Source organism: Lachancea thermotolerans (assembly GCF_000142805.1).
Source record: "Lachancea thermotolerans CBS 6340 chromosome F complete sequence".
Classification (NCBI taxonomy): Eukaryota; Fungi; Ascomycota; class Saccharomycetes; order Saccharomycetales; family Saccharomycetaceae; genus Lachancea; species Lachancea thermotolerans.
This window is the reverse complement of record NC_013082.1, coordinates 976,421-994,894: the sequence shown is the minus strand read 5'-3', so window position 1 is coordinate 994,894 and position 18,474 is coordinate 976,421. Positions and strand designations below refer to the sequence as shown.

Below are 18,474 nucleotides of genomic sequence, written 5' to 3'. Positions count from 1 at the left end.
ACTGCTGTGATCCCGCCCGCTTCCTCCCGCTTGTTTTTTTTGCTTTCTACACGTTTTCTCCCCTACCGCTTGTAACGGTCTTTTGGTGCCCTCTCTTCTTGCAAATTAATCTCTGGTTACACAACGACTACCAAGGCCGCCAGCACACCCACCCACGCGACACCGCCACTGGCATGCCCTTCGAGATTACCACAAAAGCGCTCCGCGCAGACCAGCTCCCCACGCGCAAGGCCGACATTGCCAGCGCGGCGCAAGAACTCATCGATGAGGTGCACACCTCGTGGAAAAAGGGAAAGTGCTACCAGTACAAGCTGCAGCACAACCCAACCCTGGACGCTGGGCCCGTCAGCGTCCAGACCTACAGCACTACGCGTGCCGGCGAGTACTGGTTGAGCCGCGTCAGCGAACACCGCCTGGAGCCCGCGGTGTACGAGCGCCTGGTCAAGGAGCTCAACGGCAGCGTCCGGGACGGCGACGGGTGGACGCTGCCGGACCGCAGCGCGCGCTCGCGCCGCGAGATTGACTACATCGAGGTCCTGAGCCGCGTTGACGTCGCCCAGACACTAGAGTCCGGCTGGGTGCTTGTCAACCTCGAATATGAGCTGGGGAAACCTCTAACCACGCGCGAGTTCAACGAGTGGGTCTACGTGCTCGAGCCCTCGCGCGGTGCGCAGCGCGAGCGCAGTTCCGTCGTCTCCGTCGTCGCAGACGCGCCCCTGCACGACAGCGTCGCGCACACGCCCGCGGTTTACGCCAGTGTCGAGCAGCTGGACTACGACTACGAGACCCAGAAGCTGATCTGGACCATGGCTACCACCAGCGACGCAGGCGGAAACGTGCCCAAGTGGATCCAAAACACCATGATCGCCAAGACCGTGTCCAAAGACGTCGGCTACTGCTTCGAATGGCTGGCTAAGAACATGGAGGCTGAGAAGTGAAGACTTACATCTCATCGCGTTGCGTATACGAGTATATAGCTTAACGTAAGAAAGGTTAAAAAACTTTATAAAACCAAAAATTACTCCGATACCGGGAGTTGAACCCGGGTCTCCACGGTGAAAGCGAGGTGTGATAGCCGTTACACTATATCGGACAATAGATATAAGTTAATCAGTTTAGAGCGTTCCAGACTAGCAGTTGAGACCACGTGAGACTCATCGAGAGGAGCGCGCGAACCATGACCTTATTCGGCGCATAAACCCTGAGCACGGCATGCGCGAGCGCTCGGATGAGGCGCTGGTGTTGGAATCTACATAGGTATCCTGCAATGGCAGCAGCGGGTCTGCGCTAACGGCGCCATGTGGCACTGCGTAGCTCCCTGAGGCAGTTGCATAGGTGCAGCTAGTCGACAATTGGCTCCGCTGCGCAAGGCCAAGCTCCATGATGTCCAGCATCGCTACAGGGCTCCTCTGCTCGTCCGGCGGTGGGGCATCGAGCTCGGAGGCACTCGTGGAGGCTGCTTCTGCATTGCGGGGAGGTCCACCACAGTACACCGGCGGAGGCCGCTGGAGAAGCATGGTTGGAACAGTCCCGACTCTCTAAGTAGGACGGTACGTTCGGGAGCCGGCGCTTTTTATAGCTTTTCAAAGGGCGCAGGCCCCAAGTGGCAGTTGGGGCAAAGCTGAAACACGGAACAGCTCAGCAACGCCCACCTTGCACGAGCTTAATTCAGCTACGCATGGTACCGCTGGGAAGTCTTGGGGCCATGGAAGTGTCGCTGTAGGCTACCGCTGGTGGTTATGTTTGACGTTTCGCTCGCCTTGGCACCTTTAATATAGATTGGCATTCCAATATTAAAGTGTTGTTTTCCTACAAAAAGACAGATCCAAACGAACCCAAGATCGCATGGAGACTAGAAGCACCAGAGACGCGGCGCCCGACGCCGACGACGAGCTCTTCTGCGCGGTGATGAACCCTGTCACGGGCAACTACATCGACTTATCACATCTCTCGACCACGCCTAACAAGCTGGGCAAAGGGGAGCGACGCCGTAAGGGCACCGAGGACTCGGAAAAGACGCGGTGGGTGGTGCGGTCCAAGGAGACCGGGCTCAATTTTACGCTCGGAGTGTGCTCGAGCCCCGCGTCCGAGGACGACGAGGTCGCCAACACAACGGGCGCGTTCTACGTGGACCCCGTGAGCAGCCGGCAGGTGTCCATCGGGGAGTTCGCGACGCAGCCGCGGTTCATGGGCAAGAAGCTGACGCTGGCGTACGAGGACGGCGACGTGTGCCCCAACGGCGTGGACGGCAAGGCCGCGCTGCTCAACTTCGTGTGCGACAAGGAGATCGCGACCAAGGCCCAGGTGCAGTTTGTCGGGTCGCTGCACGACTGTTCGTACTACTTCGAGGTGCGCAGCATCTACGCGTGCCCGACGTCACACAAGAGCAACGACGTGAACGTGCTGGGCATTTTCTTTGGCATCTTCCTGGTGTTCTTCGCCGTGGAGTGGGGCCGCCGCTGGTTCTATCGCAAGATGCGCTCGCGCATGCGCTACACGGGCGGCGCGGGCTCCGCGGCCAGCGGTGCGGCAGACCGCATGATGAGACCCCAGTGGGAGAACGTCGAGGGCACCTCCTGGTGGCGGCGTGTGCTGAAACGGCTGGTGCGCGGGCGCGCGCGCCCGCGCACCGCCGCCATCAAGCTCAGCTCTGCGCCTCAATACCACAGCCCGAGCACGGACTCGCTGGTGAGGGACATGGAGGCGCAGAACAGGCTGCTGGATAACCTGGAGGCCGTGGGGGAGGACGCGACCACGGTCGTCGACTAGCCCTCGCACGGGTCCCGCTGTACTTACGCATACATAGTCACCCAACGCACGTGACGCACACTCCCGCACGTGACACAGCCACGCGCACTTCTACTCCCGCCCGTGTACTCGCCGGGACTCGCGCGCACGTGTGTCCCCGCCTCCGTACCAGACGACGGATCCCGCGCATCTACACCTCCGCCGATCCGTGACTGTCACCCATACACCAGAACTCTCTTTTCGCGCCCGTGCCACAAAAAACGTAATAGCAAACCTCCCACGTGCATTGCGCTCTACGCCTCCTTCTAGCGCCCCCACTGGACGCCGCCAGCTCCCAAGGCGCCCGCCAGCGCCCACGCGGCGTCTCAGGCTGAAACGCCACTAGCTAGGCAGGCCCAGCGGCACTAGGCTCGAAGGGGCCGCGAAGGTGAGCAGGCAGGGCGGAAGGGTTCCTGCAGAGTCAGGCGTGCATTTCTTTTGCTAAAAAATTTTCCTCGTCAAATGGGGCGCCCGACTTGCTATAAAAAGCGTGGCAGCGGTGATCGTACCTTGTCTACAATCATTCTTGGTTTTTCCCTCGATATCTAAAACTCTACAAGTCAAACATGGGTAAGGAGAAGTCTCACGTTAACGTTGTTGTTATTGGTCACGTCGACTCTGGTAAGTCGACTACCACCGGTCACTTGATTTTCAAGTGTGGTGGTATTGACAAGAGAACCATCGAGAAGTTCGAGAAGGAAGCCGCCGAATTGGGTAAGGGTTCTTTCAAGTACGCCTGGGTTTTGGACAAATTGAAGGCTGAGAGAGAAAGAGGTATCACTATCGACATTGCTTTGTGGAAGTTCGAGACCCCTAAGTACCACGTCACCGTCATTGACGCCCCAGGTCACAGAGATTTCATCAAGAACATGATCACTGGTACCTCCCAGGCTGACTGCGCCATCTTGATTATCGCTGGTGGTGTTGGTGAGTTCGAGGCTGGTATCTCCAAGGACGGTCAGACCAGAGAGCACGCTCTATTGGCCTACACCCTGGGTGTTAAGCAGCTGATTGTTGCCATCAACAAGATGGACTCCGTCAAGTGGGACGAGAGCCGTTACCAGGAGATCGTCAAGGAGACCTCCAACTTCATCAAGAAGGTCGGTTACAACCCTAAGAACGTTCCATTCGTTCCAATCTCTGGCTGGAACGGTGACAACATGATTGAGGCCACCACCAACGCCCCATGGTACAAGGGCTGGGAGAAGGAGACCAAGGCTGGTACCGTCAAGGGTAAGACCTTGTTGGAGGCCATCGACGCCATTGAGCCACCTACCAGACCAACTGACAAGCCATTGAGATTGCCATTGCAGGATGTCTACAAGATCGGTGGTATCGGAACGGTGCCAGTCGGCAGAGTCGAGACCGGTGTCATCAAGCCAGGTATGGTTGTCACCTTCGCCCCAGCCGGTGTCACCACTGAAGTCAAGTCCGTCGAGATGCACCACGAGCAGTTGGAGGCCGGTGTCCCAGGTGACAACGTTGGTTTCAACGTCAAGAACGTTTCCGTCAAGGAAATCAGAAGAGGTAACGTCTGTGGTGACTCCAAGAACGACCCACCAAAGGCTGCTGCTTCTTTCAACGCCCAGGTCATTGTCTTGAACCACCCTGGTCAGATCTCCGCTGGTTACTCTCCAGTTTTGGACTGTCACACCGCTCACATTGCCTGCAGATTCGACGAATTGTTGGTCAAGATCGACAGAAGAACCGGTAAGACCTTGGAAGAGGCTCCAAAGTTCATCAAGTCTGGTGACGCCGCCATGGTCAAGTTCGTTCCATCTAAGCCAATGTGTGTTGAGGCCTTCACCGACTACCCACCTCTAGGTAGATTCGCCGTCAGAGACATGAGACAAACCGTTGCTGTCGGTGTCATCAAGTCTGTCGACAAGTCCGACAAGGCTGGTAAGGTTACCAAGGCTGCCCAGAAGGCCGCTAAGAAATAGATGATTTAACTCCACACCCAAGCTTTGTATAATGTATAGGTTATAGTTAAATTTCTATTCTAATCGATTTAAACCGTGATTTTTTATTATAATGTTGAAATAGTTAAAATTTGTTATAATTCAGACAAGTTTAACCAGTTTCCAAACTATCCAAACTATCCAAACTCTTTAGATCCCTCCACAGCTCCCAGAACTGCATACATGGTTGGCACAGCAGATATCCCTGGGCTCTCGGCAGAGATCCCTTCCAGATGCGTACACCTGCGTAATCTACCTCGCAGGCCCTCAAGTTATGACGCGTTCGTAAGAACACTGTTAAGCTGTGTTGACCCTCAAAATAAGTTCGCAAAAGATCGCGACTTACCACTACCGCAAATAGACCTGAAGCAGCTTCCCAAGGACAACCGAAGGCTTGTTATCGATAAGTTCGGCTCAAGCGGCACGCACCTCGATTTAGAGGCCGCCAAACGGTCATTTTTAAATGATTCCATCTTTACCAATGCAGAAGCCACGAAGTCCCTTTTGAGTGACTTTTTAACCGCACTGCAATCAGAGTATGAACAATCTCTCCACAAATTAACCATCGGTCAGTTCCGCAAAGCCTACAAGAAGTTTCAACAGGGCCTTCCCGATTCAGAGCGCAAGAAGCTAAATAGCTTGGAAGGCATACGCTCTAAGACTAGATCTCTAGAACGCGACATATGTACCGGCAGTAAGGCGTATCTGTCCCCCCTCGATCCTAGCTTAGGCATCATAGGACTCTCTAGGACAACGCACTGGAAGTACCAGAGTGAAGGTTTTCTGACCTTCGTTGATGCCGGATCGGCACGACACTTTGTAGAGACCTTCAAAGGCAAACTAGTGGTACAGGGGCGTAACGTTGGAGTTTCTTTTGCTACAAAAGACTCCATGTTGGGTGCATACTTGAAGGAGGGCAAGAGGGGATTAGACCGTATTATGCGCGAGAAGCACAAAAGCTTGCCAGATAATAAACTGCGAGATGAGGCTGCCAAGAAACAAAAGCGCCATCTGCGAAGGCTGAGGACAAAGCTCGTCAACAAGGGCCTTTCCGAACAAGAAATTTCTAGCATTATCAAAGCCAAGACTGAGCAGCCCGGCCTCTCATCCCAAAGTTCAACAAAAAGACCAAGAAGCCCCTCGCCAGAGCCTGCTGCTAAAAAGAAAAAGGTTGTTGCGGAAGTGGCCGGCAATCCACCAAACAAAGTGCTGCTGATCCAAAACCTGCCCACTGGTGTCACCCGTGAAGAAGTTGCGGATACTTTCCGCAGCGAGGGCCTGGTCGAAGTACGTCTTGTCGGCGTGAGAAATCTTGCATTTGTTGAATACGAAACGGTCTCAAATGCGACCGACGTGAAAAACAGACTGGGGAATCCTTACGAGTGGAACGGAAGTGCTGTTTCAGTGGGGTTCGCCAAATAAGGCTTGCATCAAATTGACGGGGGTTCTGTATATACAATGAAGTGGCTCCCCATTTCTTAAATAAATCACGAATAGTAATATACACGGGCGCTTTTCGCGGTACGCATGCCCTCGATGTTTTCTCATTATTTGCCTAAAACCACTGTTCTCATAGCAGTCCAGAACGTTTCCTTCTTCTTGCCTTCAATTTCATCCATTAGCCTCTGATAGTAAGCCGGATTACCTTGTGGCTTCAGAAGTTTGTCGCCGACAGCATAGTAGTCTCTGTATTTGTTACTCAAAATGTTATTAAGGGACTTTGTTTGTTCTTGAATCGCTTCCGCGGTATACTGTTCCTGAGGAAACGCCTCCTGGACCTTTTTCAAAGCCTCCTTCTGTAGTCCGAGGGGCCCCGAGGTTCTGCTGATAATATCTTTAATCTCCTGGAGAGTGGGCTTTTGCTTTGATCCGTGCGCGCCAGCCTCCAGTCCAGCGACAGGCTTGAACCTTTCTAACTGAGACTCTTTCAATGACACCATGTGTTTCATACGCTCAGCCGGTAGCTTCTCTATCGTCTTTACTAGCTGCACGGCAGCTCCTCTTACAGCTGATGACATGTTATTCTTAGTGGATCTCGGTTCGGGTTGTACGTCTCAACTCGCTTTTATCGAGCTTAAAGTCTGATGAACCAAGTTTTTTTTTCGTTATTTCCATTGACAAGGGCACTTATTACTGGCTTCAATTACAGCAGGCATCGGAAACTAGGTGGTAACCAAAGCAAGTTGAAAGTATAAGCTAGGTATTAAACGCTTAGAAGAGAGTATATACTACACGATCTACTCGGATTGAGTTTCGAAAGGTTTTAGGGATTTGGTACCTTCTTCCCATGTAACACCGTTGTAGGTAATGTCACGGATGGCCTTGACCACTTCTTCGACAGTACCTCTGACCTGCTTGGTGGAATCTCTTTCTCTCAAGGTGACAGTGCCGTCCTTAGCAGACTCAAAATCGATGGTGACGCCGAATGGTGTACCCAACTCGTCGTTACGGGAATATCTCTTACCAATAGACACACCAGAGTCGTCCACCTTGAAAGGAATCTTCTCTTTTCTGAAGACCTTGGAAACTTGGTGAGCAACAGAGCTCAAGTCTGGGTGGTTTGACAAGGGCACCAAAAGAACCTTGGTAGGAGCCACCAAAGGTGGGAAAGAAAGCACAGCTCTGGCGGAGTCCTCTGGCCTAGACCAGAAAACGTGCTCGAACACAGAGTAGATGATACGGCCGATACCGAAGGAGGGCTCAATGACGTTAGGAACAAACTCTCTGACGTGTTCTGTTCTGGTAACTTGCTCAATGGAGACAAACTTGTCATCCAACTCGATTTGGCTGTCCATGCCTTCGACCTCGAAAACAATCTTCCCGCCGGCCTTTAGCTCCTTCGCCTTGGCCTCCAACTCCTCTTGTGATAGGTTCAACAGGAAGCTCTCAACCTTTGGCGCGTCTTTTCTGAACTTAGGGCCGAAAAGCTTCTTGGTCAATTCAATCTCCCATTTGGTGACTTGGACAGGCTCCTCTAGTTTTTGTCTCACAACTAACTTTTCTTTGGTCTTGTTGGCGTGGACAGTCAAGTCGTAAGCAGATCTGTCCGCACAACCGACACACTCGATCCAACCGTAAGAGGTCTTCAATTCCGCATCCCAACAGTCGGCAGCGTAGTGGGCCATTTCGTTAGCCATGTGTTGACGGAATCTCAGCTTGTTAGAGTCCACACCAATGGCCATTAAGAAGGAGTAGATTCTAGCGATGAAGTAACCCAAAGTTTGGTTGTCGACCATTTTAGTGGCAACGGCGTCCTCAATCGTTGTTTCGATAGGCTCAGTTGAACCGGACTGCTGGACCTCACGAGGCAAAAATCTCAGCTTGATGTTTTTGACCTCGTCGAAACGAGGGTGAGTCTTGTTTAGAGGGTCGACAAAGTGCTCAATCTCTGCCATCAGAAATTCACGAACTCTCAGTAAGCCTGATCTAGGAGAGATTTCGTTTCTGAAGGACTTACCAATGGATGCAGAAGCAAATGGAGTCTTGTGGTTGTTAAATTCCAAGAGCTTGTTGAAGTTCAAAAACTGACCTTGGGCAGTTTCAGGTCTCAAGTAACCCTTTAGCTGGCCGGAAGGACCAATGGCAGTCTCGAACATAAGGTTGAAGGCCATTGGGGGCTCCAAGGCCTCCCCAGTCACAGGGTTACCGATGTTGTACTTAATCATCAGCTCACCCAATTCCTGGCCGGAGTATCCATCAATTTTAGCCAAGATTTCCTCGTACTCCTTGACAACGTTGTCATCGAGCTTAACGGCCTTGATTTCCTTGACCTTCTTCTTTCTCTTCTTCTTGTCGGCGTCCTCCTGGGCATTGGCGTTGGCGTCCTTTGTCAAACCACGGGCTTCTTGGTCGCCCTTTAAACGGGATTCCAAAACTTCCTCGACCAAGTGGTCAGCTCTGAAAATCTCACCAGTCTTCAAGTCTCTGCACATCCAGTCAGAGAACTTGTCAACGTGACCGGAGGTCTTCAAAACCTCGTATGGAGTCAACATGGAGCAGTCCACCTCTAGCATGTCTTCTTCCAGGATAAAGTGTTTTCTCCACACATCGATGACGTTGGCCTGGAAGGCACAGCCCGGAGGACCGTAGTCATACAGCCCTGAAACACCACCATACAACTCAAAAGATGGGGCGAAAAAGAATCTTCTCTTCAGGACACTCTCGAGGTTCTCTCTCGAGAATTCCACAGCGTTCTTGGCTTGGGCAACCTCTTCAACGCTCATTTTCTTGATCTTCACAGATTTCTTGGCAATTTGACTGTAAAATCGACTGTGAACGGCGTTTTTAATAAAGTTGGTAAACCGCACTTTGGTAGCTTATCAAACTCACAGAAACAACGACGATTCAGCCTGCTAAATGGTCTAAGAATCCTCGACTTCTGGAGTATCTCAATATCTCGAGCTCTAATCATTAAAATTTTTCGCCATATAGCAGAAGCGTACTCGAATACCAGAGTATTGTCCGTTGACAGTGACCTACACGTCTTCTGTCTTACGATGGAAACTAAACATCGCTCTGGCGGACGTTGCAGCGCTGTTAGGGTCTCATTGACGCGCATCAATTGAGCTTAGTTCGGGGCCAGCATCCTGCATATTCCTCTTGATCAAACCTCATTTTGCCTCTTCCGGGCCCCGGAAAGGGCCAGACCTTCGTATCACACGCGCTTGCTGTTGTAGTCATACGGCGACACAACCAACCCCTTGTTCTTTCTGGCTCCGCGGAATATGGTCTCCAGAATGTCTATCATCTCTTGCTTATCTTCTACCACAAAATTCATCTTGTTGTTATTACCAGTGCCGAAGTCACACATCATATGTTTATTTCGATAGAAGAACATCACGGTCATCGGGTCGTAAAGCTCGTACATATCGTTGAAGTCGGGCACCTCGTCAATGTCGCACAAATAGATGACAGCAAACCTTCTGACCTTTTCCGCAATCGAGTAGAGGACTTCGTCCATGAGCATGCAGTCCTTGTCCCAGTCACGGCCGAAACGCACGACGACAAGACGCTCTTGCTCTGTAACAATAGCCTGATCGACGTGCCATCCACTGTGTAAGTGCGGTAGAAATACACTGCCCATTGATCGCTGAGTTCTATGGTTTCCCTTAAGGTTTACTGACAGGTATAACGTTGGCGATGAGATGTAACTTAATATTTTTTATGTTGCTGGTGCTATTAAATCGGGAAGCGTATTTACAGGTATGGATGAGAATACATGCTGTTTAGCAATGCGAGTTTGCCGGATGGAGGGCAGAGACTATGCGCTTATTTTTTGTCTCTTTTCTTAGTGGCAAGCTTGCCACCGCTTTGTACTTGTTGTGCATTTTGGTCCAAAAGAGACATGTAGTCGTCCATTCCAAAAGCGTCCTCTTCCTCGGCCGCAGGGGTGGCTGCTGCCTCCTCTTCAGGCGCAGACTTGACCTCCTTAACCTTATTCTTGCCCTTGGCGTCGGCAGCCGGCTGCTTGGCTGGGGCCTCAAAGTTGAACAAGGTGTCGTACTTCTGCTTGAATCTGTCCAATCTACCGCCCGCATTAGCATCCACGACTACAAGGTCGTCCCTGCTTTGGTTCCATAGCGGGTTGTTTCTCTGATCCTGGATGAGCCTTATTTGATCCTTAGGGAACTGAGAACGTCTGGTGATCACACTACCATCGCTCAGTTCAACCTGGACGTCAAACTTATGGTAAATGGCTGGTCTCGCTTTGCCCAGGCGAATCTTTTTCAACGGCCTCTTAGGAATTGAAATCTGTTGAGCCCCATGGTACCCGCCAGTAGCAAATCTTTTGAAGATAACGGACCTTAGCATTGTTTTCGCACAATAGTGAGCGGGGTCTTCGCAAGCGAGGTTCTTGTTGAAACAGGTTTGTTCACTCAATGTCCGGTCGAGCTTGGAATCACCAATCTAGAAAATTTTCGAGATCCTTCTTCACGAAAACGCTAAGGCATCGCGAGGCCTTAAACCGCTTAGGAGAGCTCTGGTTCAAAGACGAAACCACCTAGATCCTTGCGAAGTCTTGCGGCCAGATCAGGATCTCTCTGCGAAACTTGCCCGATAATTTGATCGAAGCTAGCTGATTTTATATCGAAGGCTGACGATCCGCTGGATGTCACATCTGAGCCTTGATTCTCCATTGGTTCTCCGTCTGACTCGTCACCTGGCTCAAGACCATCGTCCTCACCACCTTCTTCTTGTTCTAAAATCGTGTCATCTAATTCCCCGGCTTCAACACCGTTGTCATCGTCATCTTCATTGTCACCGCCATCGTCGTCGTTGTTATTTGCACCTTTATCATCATTACGCGCCATACGAGTAGCTTGATCTGGGTGCTCATCTGCATCTGCCATTTCAATATCGCCATCCGCGTCTGGAGCTTGTGCCTCATTTGATTTACTCATCATTGACTCTTTAGAGTAGAGCATGTTCTTGAAAAACTTGAGCTTATATTCGCTGAACTCCGAGTTGCCTTGGACTAAACATCCTAGCTCGTATTTTACAACTCTCCTTATCTTTGTTAGGTCAAGTTCATGAAACCAGCCTGTGAGTTCTGTAGGCTCATCGAGGTACTCAGCTTTGGAGCACACTTCAGCAATATTAGGCTCGTCAGTGAGCAGATCAATTTGAAGCATCAGATACCACGGAATCTGCTTTCCGTTGAAGCGGAACCTACTATCTATTCCGTCAGGCACGTCGGATTGATAAAACTTGGGAGGCGGATCTGGCATGTACTTTGCTGCGAGCGGCGACTTCTGGAGACGGCTTTCAATCTTGAAGTATTCGGTTTGGAACTTTGCATACTCAGGCGAATCCCTGGGGTCGATTCCAAATTTGATATACGTGTTTCTCCAGGGTCCTTTTGTGAACCGGTAGGAGACCAGCGACAATGCAATTTTCAGCGTTGCATGCAATTCCTGTGGCACAAGTCCGTCTATATGGCGCTTCACCCATATGCGGCGCTTTTCGAACAGCCTGCCCAATATTTGGAGGCACTCTTCAAGCTTTTCAAAAAACTTAGAATCTTTGTTACTACCGGGATATACTCCTGTCTCCTTAGCCTTCTCGTAATCCTTTTGCAAAGAAGGGTCCGCAGCTACAGGGACTTTCGTCCCCCTTCCGAAACTGTGGACAAGCTGCTGGTAGTTCTTTAGATAAGTACCTTTGACAGTGGATTCTCCGGTTGAGGTTTTCGTGGCATATGGGTTGCCCTTATATTTGTAAACAAAAGGGATGTTAACCATCGAAAACTTCGGTGGAGGCGGAAGCTGAAAATCGGTGCCAGGAATATCAGATGCACGATCAACAATCATTCTGCTTATGTTTTCGAAAGGCCTAGAGTCTTGGTCGGGAATGCTTTCCACATAGTTCTTGAAATGGGCCCAATCCAAGGTCCCGAAACTCTCGTTAAATTCACGAGCTGATGGCACATTATCTAGTCGCACCTGAAAATCGGACATCTCGCGAAACCTAATTGTGTTGTTGATAATGCCGACAGGCACAATTTTGGTTCTATGAGGTGGCACTGACGAGATAGCTTTCTGTATATCGCCACCACATGCCTCCAGTGTGCCTTTAGGCAGGGACAGCTTCATAACGATGCTTTCGTCCCTCTCTGGTACGAGTCGACCCGTGATTGGGTGCTCATTGAAGAATTTACTAGACCCATCTTCTTCTTTTTCGCCGTTAAGGTAGAGTTCCAAACCATCTGAGGTATCTCTATGAGTGTTTAGGGCCTTCTTAACATTATCAATACCGCCGCACATGCTAACGGCTCGCTGTACACTTTGCTGCGAAGCAGACACCTTTAAAGGCAGTTCAATACTTGGTATCCTTGGGATGTCCAGTGTGTATTCCTTCGCAGGAACACCGGTGTAGTCCGGCGAAGCGGATTTTTCTTTTGGAGTGTCCATCGCTCAATGGATCTTGAAACACCTTGGCCTATTTACCAGTGTTTTGGTTTCAAAAGACGTTGTTGCCGATGATCATATATACCTATTTGTGCTTGGATAAATATTCATGTCACGAGACTTATGATAAAAGAATAGCCTTAGCATCTAATTCACAAGGGCTACGGTCCCTGAACTGCCATCGCAGATGAACATTGTTTAGTTCTTATATGGTGAGCCCCTTTTCCCTCTCCAGTCTCGACTTCATTTTGCCGTACCAATGTGCCAGTGTCTCACCCTGCTTATTCAGCGCAATAATAATGATGGTCATGTTGTCGAATCCAACACCTGTATTGCTGTCTGCAGAGTTAATGCCGTGATCCAAAAGCTTGGTTACGATATCGTCGAGCTTTTGACCAAGCATCAAATGATACTTGATGAACTGAACCAAATTTCTATTGCTGTACAAGTCCCAGATGCCATCACAAGCAAGCACCAGAAACTCGTCTCGGTCATATGATATTTGGTGGCAGATCACGTCAGGTTCTACCGTTACTTGGGACTCTTGCGCCGGCGCTACGTAGCGCTGAGCCGCTGCGGGCCCGTGCGCGCTATTCGTATACGAAACGCTTGTCTTGAACTGAAAATCGCCAAATGCTCTGCTGAGCGCCAGTACGCCTCCAACCCTTCCCAATGACACTGTTCCGCCGTCATCGTTTATCCTTACCAGCTCTCCTATGTGCTGTGGTTTGTGATCATACGAAAGAGTTTTAACGCCCCGACCTTTCGTTGAAAGAACACACCGCGAGTCGCCGGTATTGGCGACATACAGCTTTTTTTCATTTATAATGACCGCCAAGATTCCAGTAGAGCCACACGAGCTGTTTGCATAATGGCAATAGAGTTCCCGGTCTTGTAGTAAAAATGCGTCTTTTAGAACCTGGCTCACAAGGCCCTCAATTGTACGGAACCTACGCTTGAAAGACTTGCTCTCCAGGCCTTTTACTGGTCCGTATTCGTGAGTTTCGAACGAGAGCCTTATCCACTTCCTGATGCCCTGGTAGGCGTCATTTTCGGAGCTCACATATTTGGAGCACTCGTCACCGCCATGGCCATCAAATACCCCAAACACCGACATTGAGAGCATTTCTTCTCGATCAGTGAATGGGTTGTAAAAGTTCAGTTCCATCATACTGTCGCAATTAGCTACCAGGTGTGCATCTTCTTGGGTTAATCTATACCCTTGCATCGACCCCACACAGTTAAAAAACTGCGCTCCTTTTTGCGCCCTGTGTTTGTTGGCCGAACTTGAGTGTTCAGAACTACGCCGCCTGCTGGCTTGTTGTGAAAGATGCTCATAGTCATTGTAAATAATGGTCTTTTCCGTCAGCGGGTGAGACAAAAGCTGCCCCATTTCACGGTCAATGGAACTTTGTTCAAATGGTTGATAACTGTGCAAGCGAACAGTGGTTTACAAAGCCCAGCAGGAACGCAGGTTGGTCGCGGCGGGGTCGTGGTTAGCCTGAGAGTCTGCCGTGTTGAAACAAAAGTTCAGCTCTTCGTACCCGTTCCCCTCGCTGTAGTTTTCCTGCCAAAAAAATAATATGGTATATATTACTATACCTTGCAGTAACCGAGACCAAGAACGTCATCCGGCATAGAGACCTGAGAAAGAACGCTTTTTACCGGAAGGCGTTGTCCCACCGGCCTTCTTTGTCAGCTAATCATGTTTTAAATGGCTATAAAAAGTTGTGGGCAAAACGCCGGAGAGGGGCGCGCCTATATTATCTATATTCTTTAACGATTTGTCGTCTCGATTGTCACCATGTCATCATTTGGTTTCTGCTTCATGGGAGCCACCGTTGGGCGCTATTTTGTATAGTTCATGAACAAAGTTTTCACCCCAGAAAGCAGAAGTGTACTTGGAGATGTATTTGTGAAGCTTTTCCCAGTTGGCGTCCTTCTTCTCTTCGGGTATCGTAAGCGATTCATAAATGGATTCAGCCAGCTCGTCGGTATTCCAAGGGTTCACGATCAACGCACCGTTCAGCGACTGAGCAGCACCCGTGAACTCACTCAAGATCAAAGAGCCCTTTTTCTCCTGCTGACAGGCAATGTACTCGTAGCAGACCAGGTTCATACCGTCACGTGTGGAAGAGACCAAGCACACGTCACTGGCCGCGTACAGCGAAATCAGCTCTTGGAAGGGGACGCTCTTGTGCATAAAGTGGATGGGCACGAACTCGACCGTGCCAAACTGGCCATTGATTCTTCCGACCAGCTCGTTGACCACGGATCTCAGGTACTGGTACTCCTCCACGTCGCCACGACTGGGGACCGCCACCTGAACAAGGACAACCTTTCCAATCCACTCGGGGTGCTCCTTAAGGAATACCTCCATGGCGTGCAGCTTCTGGGGCACACCCTTGATGTAGTCGAGTCTGTCGACGCCGACAATGATCTTGACGTCCTTGAAAGTTTTCTTTAGTTGTTTGATGCGCTCGATCACGCTTTCCTGCTTCAGGCCCTCGGTGAAGTTATCCACGTCGATACCGATGGGGAACGCGCCTACGTTTACAAAGCGGCCCTCGAACTCGACTCCGTTGGGCAGGGTGTTGACGTTGAGCACTCTCTGCACGGAGCTGAGGAAGTGTCGCGCGTAGTCGTATGTGTGGAACCCGACCAGGTCACAGCTTAACACGCCCTTTAGAATCTCCTGTCTCACGGGTAGGATTCTGTAGATTTCCGAGGATGGGAACGGCGTGTGCAAAAACCACCCCAGTTTGATGTTTTTCAGATGCTTCTGCTTGATACCCGATCTCAGCATCTCGGGCAGCAGCATCAAATGATAGTCGTGCACCCACACAATGTCATTGTCGGACAGGTTCTTCTCAATTTCCTGGGCGAACGCCATGTTAGCCTCGTTGTATGCGAGCCACGCGTTCTCATCGAAATTGATCTCGCCCGGGTGGTAGTGGAACAGTGGCCACAGGATCGAATTACTGAACCCATTGTAGTGCAAGTCCGCCACTTCGTCAGACAGGAAGATCGGGATCGCGTTGAATTTCTCAAGCAGATCCTTCTTCACCTGCTCCTTCTCCTCATCCGGAATCTCCAGTCCGGGCCACCCGTACCACTGGAACGTTGTGGATTTCTTCAGCCCCTGTAGAGCGGTCACTAGCCCGCCTGACGACATCGAGTACTCGTACTTGCCCGTTGAGTTGTTCTTCGTGATTGTCACCGGAAGCCGATTTGACACCACCACCACATTGCCTGGGTGGTTTTCAATCCCCGTGGCCTTGTCGTCCTTCGCGGACAACGCGTTCTTCAGGCTATTCACTACAGTTTCAGCCATCTTGCTACACTCTAGTTGGATCTTGGAACTGGTTATGTCGAGAGTTCGATCGAGTGCTAAGTCTAAAGCAAACCCCCCTTTATCTTGAGAAAACTCTCACCAGATCACGTGTACATAAGGGCCATCGCATTCTTTGAACGACACGGCCACTAGAAGCCCTCGTTATTGCTCTCTGCCTACCAGCCGATGTTCCCAAAACTTTGCTAGCCACGCAGCAGCTTCGGGGTCTGTTTTGACCGCTGCATCTTTGCGGAAGCGTTGAAAGCACGTTTTAGGAGACGCGAATGCGGTGATGTGCCGTGTTCAAGAACTTCTCAGGCTCCGCGGACTTCGAAAAATCTGCGGAGTGTTTCGGTAGATCTCGATTGAGATTTAATAGTTGCGCTGGCGGTAGATAGACGGGCAATTATTATGCTTCCAAGGCACTGCGACGGACGCGGCTTCTGGGCATGGTGGCCTTGAATAGGCGCAGCAAAATTTCCTATGAAAGCGTAATTTGGAAGCTCGCCTCGCAGTATTGCAGAATGGAAGTCATAGACTCGCAAACGGCACTCAGCAGGGTCCTTCATATATTTTGTTTATCTTCGAACCGTAGATTGTATAGGTGTTGATTTCTGAAATTTGATACGCCGGGAAAGAAGGGCGACGCAGCGAGCTAGCGGGGTAGAGAGAGCTCTTGAGAGGCTCTGGGCTCAAGTAACGGGCTGCCCGTAAGTCGGCGAAATATCATCGGGTCGGCTCGCGCATTAGACACAGTCCCGGCTTTTGACTTGCGATTAATTGAAGATCACGTGATGTGTATTCCAGGACAAGAAACTTGCAAGTACTCATCCCGCACCGGGCCCGCCTCGGAAACTCCACAACATACTCTCGGTAGATCGGTGTCCAACTGGCTTGGCATACTGACGTCGCGGCCGTGCTCACAGAATGGAGTACGAAGATCCTATTATCTCGCACTTCAAGGGCCAGAAAGAGGTCAGCGCAGAAACGCTGGCCCAGCTCATTGATGAGCAGAAGCACGAGCAGGCCGCGCACAAGACGCGCGCCTCGCCGAAAAAGGTACACCTGCAAAGCGCGAACCTTCGAAAGTGCGAGAAGGCGCTCTCCATCTTTACCGACGTGATAAAACTCAAATTCCTCATCCAGAAGTCGTGGGACCTGCAGGCGTTGGGCAAGAGCGTTCTGGTGCGCTTCGACATTCAGACCGGTGCGCTAAGCAGCCAGGAGGCCAAGCTGGACCACGCGGAGACCTTCTACCGCGAATTGGCGCTAAAGACGATCACTCGGTGCGGCAAGCTGTCCAAAGCCACGGAGCAGCTCTCACTCGACCTAGAAGACATAGGCGAGCATATCCGCTCCAAATCAGACGAGAACCCTGCCGCCTGCGTCGAGAACTCTGCGTGTCTGCTCCTAGAGATGTGGTTTCTCTGTGGCAGGGTCATGCGTGGACTGAAACGGAACGTGGCCGCGCTATTCATCAAGTCCAAGCTGCTTCTCATAGATTGCGAGCTGGAGCTCATGAACTCGACAGCGCAGGGCGGTTACGGTAACCTACAAGAAACTATAGTATCTTACAGATCTTTCATCAAGGTGCTCTTACAACAGCTCCAGGACGCGGAGTCAGGCAACGATCAGACGCTCTTCGAAGAGTGTCTCCAGGTCTTCCTCGACGTTGAATCTATGTACGGCGCCATGAACCTCAACTGGCTGCTGCTGGAAACAGATCAGCAAGAATCAGACATGCCATCAACGACGGAAAGCAGGTCGGCTATTTTCGAAGAGGCCGCAGAGCTACGAGATATTGCACAGTTTGTTGACAATGCCGTTAACGAGGAAAAGGAAAGCGGCAGTGACGAATTCAGCAGCTTTACTACCGAAAAACTGGAACCAACACACGACAGACGGATGTCGGAGACCTCCAGCTCCTCTAGAATATCCTTGATGATGGAACGAACGTCGTTGACAAAGGAACTGCCTCATCTACTACAGGCGTTCAACAATGCCAAGAGGTTGGAACAAGAGCTAGAGAACGTGCGAGCGGCGAAAACCGAGGAGCTCGAAACATCCATGTTCGGTTCCCCCCCTCCCTCACTTTCTTCCTCCATGTTTTCTCCCTCCTCCAGCCTATTTCTAGCTTCGTCGCCGAGATATGGGAATGATATGACTGCCACAACGTACTCAACCAGTAGCAGCATGGCCTTCGATGATGAAGAAAAAAGTACTGAGAATGCACCAGAGAAGTGCACACCTATCGCACACCCGCGTCTAGTATCGTCAGAGCTGAGCTCGCATCTGATAGGAAGTGATTTTTTGAGGCTTTCCAGCCTGCAACAGCAACCTTCCTCCCTTCGCCAACCGAGGAGTGTCCAGGGCTTTGGCAGCAGTGTACTCAATAATCTATATGGGCTGGGGAACAGGAAGTAGAAGTGGGCTATGCTCTTCTACAGTATTTACGCGTTATGGTAATTTCAGGAAATTATATATT

At 50.8% G+C, this 18,474-nt stretch overlaps 12 protein-coding genes and 1 non-coding gene across 13 annotated transcripts; 5 read left to right on the top strand and 8 right to left on the bottom strand.

Annotated features, from left to right (window-relative positions):
• Positions 1-173: 173 nt before the first annotated feature.
• On the top strand, positions 174-938 carry KLTH0F11792g (KLTH0F11792p; the record flags this gene model as incomplete). Its single annotated transcript, XM_002554664.1, has 1 exon — positions 174-938. The coding sequence occupies one exon, from the start codon at positions 174-176 to the stop codon at positions 936-938; it is 765 nt and encodes a 254-aa protein (XP_002554710.1).
• An 83-nt stretch (positions 939-1,021) lies between these two features.
• On the bottom strand, positions 1,022-1,093 carry KLTH0F11770r. The gene has a single exon. It is a non-coding gene; the product is annotated as a tRNA-Glu (tRNA).
• A 752-nt stretch (positions 1,094-1,845) lies between these two features.
• MRL1 (Mrl1p) lies at positions 1,846-2,769 on the top strand (the record flags this gene model as incomplete). Its single annotated transcript, XM_002554663.1, has 1 exon — positions 1,846-2,769. The coding sequence occupies one exon, from the start codon at positions 1,846-1,848 to the stop codon at positions 2,767-2,769; it is 924 nt and encodes a 307-aa protein (XP_002554709.1).
• A 584-nt stretch (positions 2,770-3,353) lies between these two features.
• On the top strand, positions 3,354-4,730 carry TEF2 (translation elongation factor EF-1 alpha; the record flags this gene model as incomplete). Its single annotated transcript, XM_002554662.1, has 1 exon — positions 3,354-4,730. The coding sequence occupies one exon, from the start codon at positions 3,354-3,356 to the stop codon at positions 4,728-4,730; it is 1,377 nt and encodes a 458-aa protein (XP_002554708.1).
• Positions 4,731-4,931: 201 nt separating this feature from the next.
• Positions 4,932-6,170, top strand: MUD1 (Mud1p; the record flags this gene model as incomplete). The annotated part of the gene is made up of 1 exon (XM_002554661.1): positions 4,932-6,170. The coding sequence occupies one exon, from the start codon at positions 4,932-4,934 to the stop codon at positions 6,168-6,170; it is 1,239 nt and encodes a 412-aa protein (XP_002554707.1).
• A 125-nt stretch (positions 6,171-6,295) lies between these two features.
• On the bottom strand, positions 6,296-6,766 carry CBP6 (Cbp6p; the record flags this gene model as incomplete). The annotated part of the gene is made up of 1 exon (XM_002554660.1): positions 6,296-6,766. One exon carries the CDS (start codon positions 6,764-6,766, stop codon positions 6,296-6,298), a length of 471 nt encoding a protein of 156 aa, XP_002554706.1.
• Positions 6,767-6,985: 219 nt separating this feature from the next.
• Positions 6,986-8,971, bottom strand: GRS1 (glycine--tRNA ligase; the record flags this gene model as incomplete). The annotated part of the gene is made up of 1 exon (XM_002554659.1): positions 6,986-8,971. The coding sequence occupies one exon, from the start codon at positions 8,969-8,971 to the stop codon at positions 6,986-6,988; it is 1,986 nt and encodes a 661-aa protein (XP_002554705.1).
• Positions 8,972-9,402: 431 nt separating this feature from the next.
• On the bottom strand, positions 9,403-9,831 carry DIB1 (U4/U6-U5 snRNP complex subunit DIB1; the record flags this gene model as incomplete). The annotated part of the gene is made up of 1 exon (XM_002554658.1): positions 9,403-9,831. One exon carries the CDS (start codon positions 9,829-9,831, stop codon positions 9,403-9,405), a length of 429 nt encoding a protein of 142 aa, XP_002554704.1.
• A 185-nt stretch (positions 9,832-10,016) lies between these two features.
• On the bottom strand, positions 10,017-10,559 carry MRPL36 (mitochondrial 54S ribosomal protein bL31m; the record flags this gene model as incomplete). The annotated part of the gene is made up of 1 exon (XM_002554657.1): positions 10,017-10,559. The coding sequence occupies one exon, from the start codon at positions 10,557-10,559 to the stop codon at positions 10,017-10,019; it is 543 nt and encodes a 180-aa protein (XP_002554703.1).
• Positions 10,560-10,717: 158 nt separating this feature from the next.
• Positions 10,718-12,658, bottom strand: TFC1 (transcription factor TFIIIC subunit TFC1; the record flags this gene model as incomplete). Its single annotated transcript, XM_002554656.1, has 1 exon — positions 10,718-12,658. The coding sequence occupies one exon, from the start codon at positions 12,656-12,658 to the stop codon at positions 10,718-10,720; it is 1,941 nt and encodes a 646-aa protein (XP_002554702.1).
• Positions 12,659-12,860: 202 nt separating this feature from the next.
• Positions 12,861-14,048, bottom strand: PTC4 (type 2C protein phosphatase PTC4; the record flags this gene model as incomplete). The annotated part of the gene is made up of 1 exon (XM_002554655.1): positions 12,861-14,048. One exon carries the CDS (start codon positions 14,046-14,048, stop codon positions 12,861-12,863), a length of 1,188 nt encoding a protein of 395 aa, XP_002554701.1.
• A 417-nt stretch (positions 14,049-14,465) lies between these two features.
• Positions 14,466-15,989, bottom strand: TPS1 (alpha,alpha-trehalose-phosphate synthase (UDP-forming) TPS1; the record flags this gene model as incomplete). Its single annotated transcript, XM_002554654.1, has 1 exon — positions 14,466-15,989. The coding sequence occupies one exon, from the start codon at positions 15,987-15,989 to the stop codon at positions 14,466-14,468; it is 1,524 nt and encodes a 507-aa protein (XP_002554700.1).
• Positions 15,990-16,916: 927 nt separating this feature from the next.
• On the top strand, positions 16,917-18,413 carry MDM36 (Mdm36p; the record flags this gene model as incomplete). Its single annotated transcript, XM_002554653.1, has 1 exon — positions 16,917-18,413. The coding sequence occupies one exon, from the start codon at positions 16,917-16,919 to the stop codon at positions 18,411-18,413; it is 1,497 nt and encodes a 498-aa protein (XP_002554699.1).
• Between the last annotated feature and the right edge of the window lie 61 nt (positions 18,414-18,474).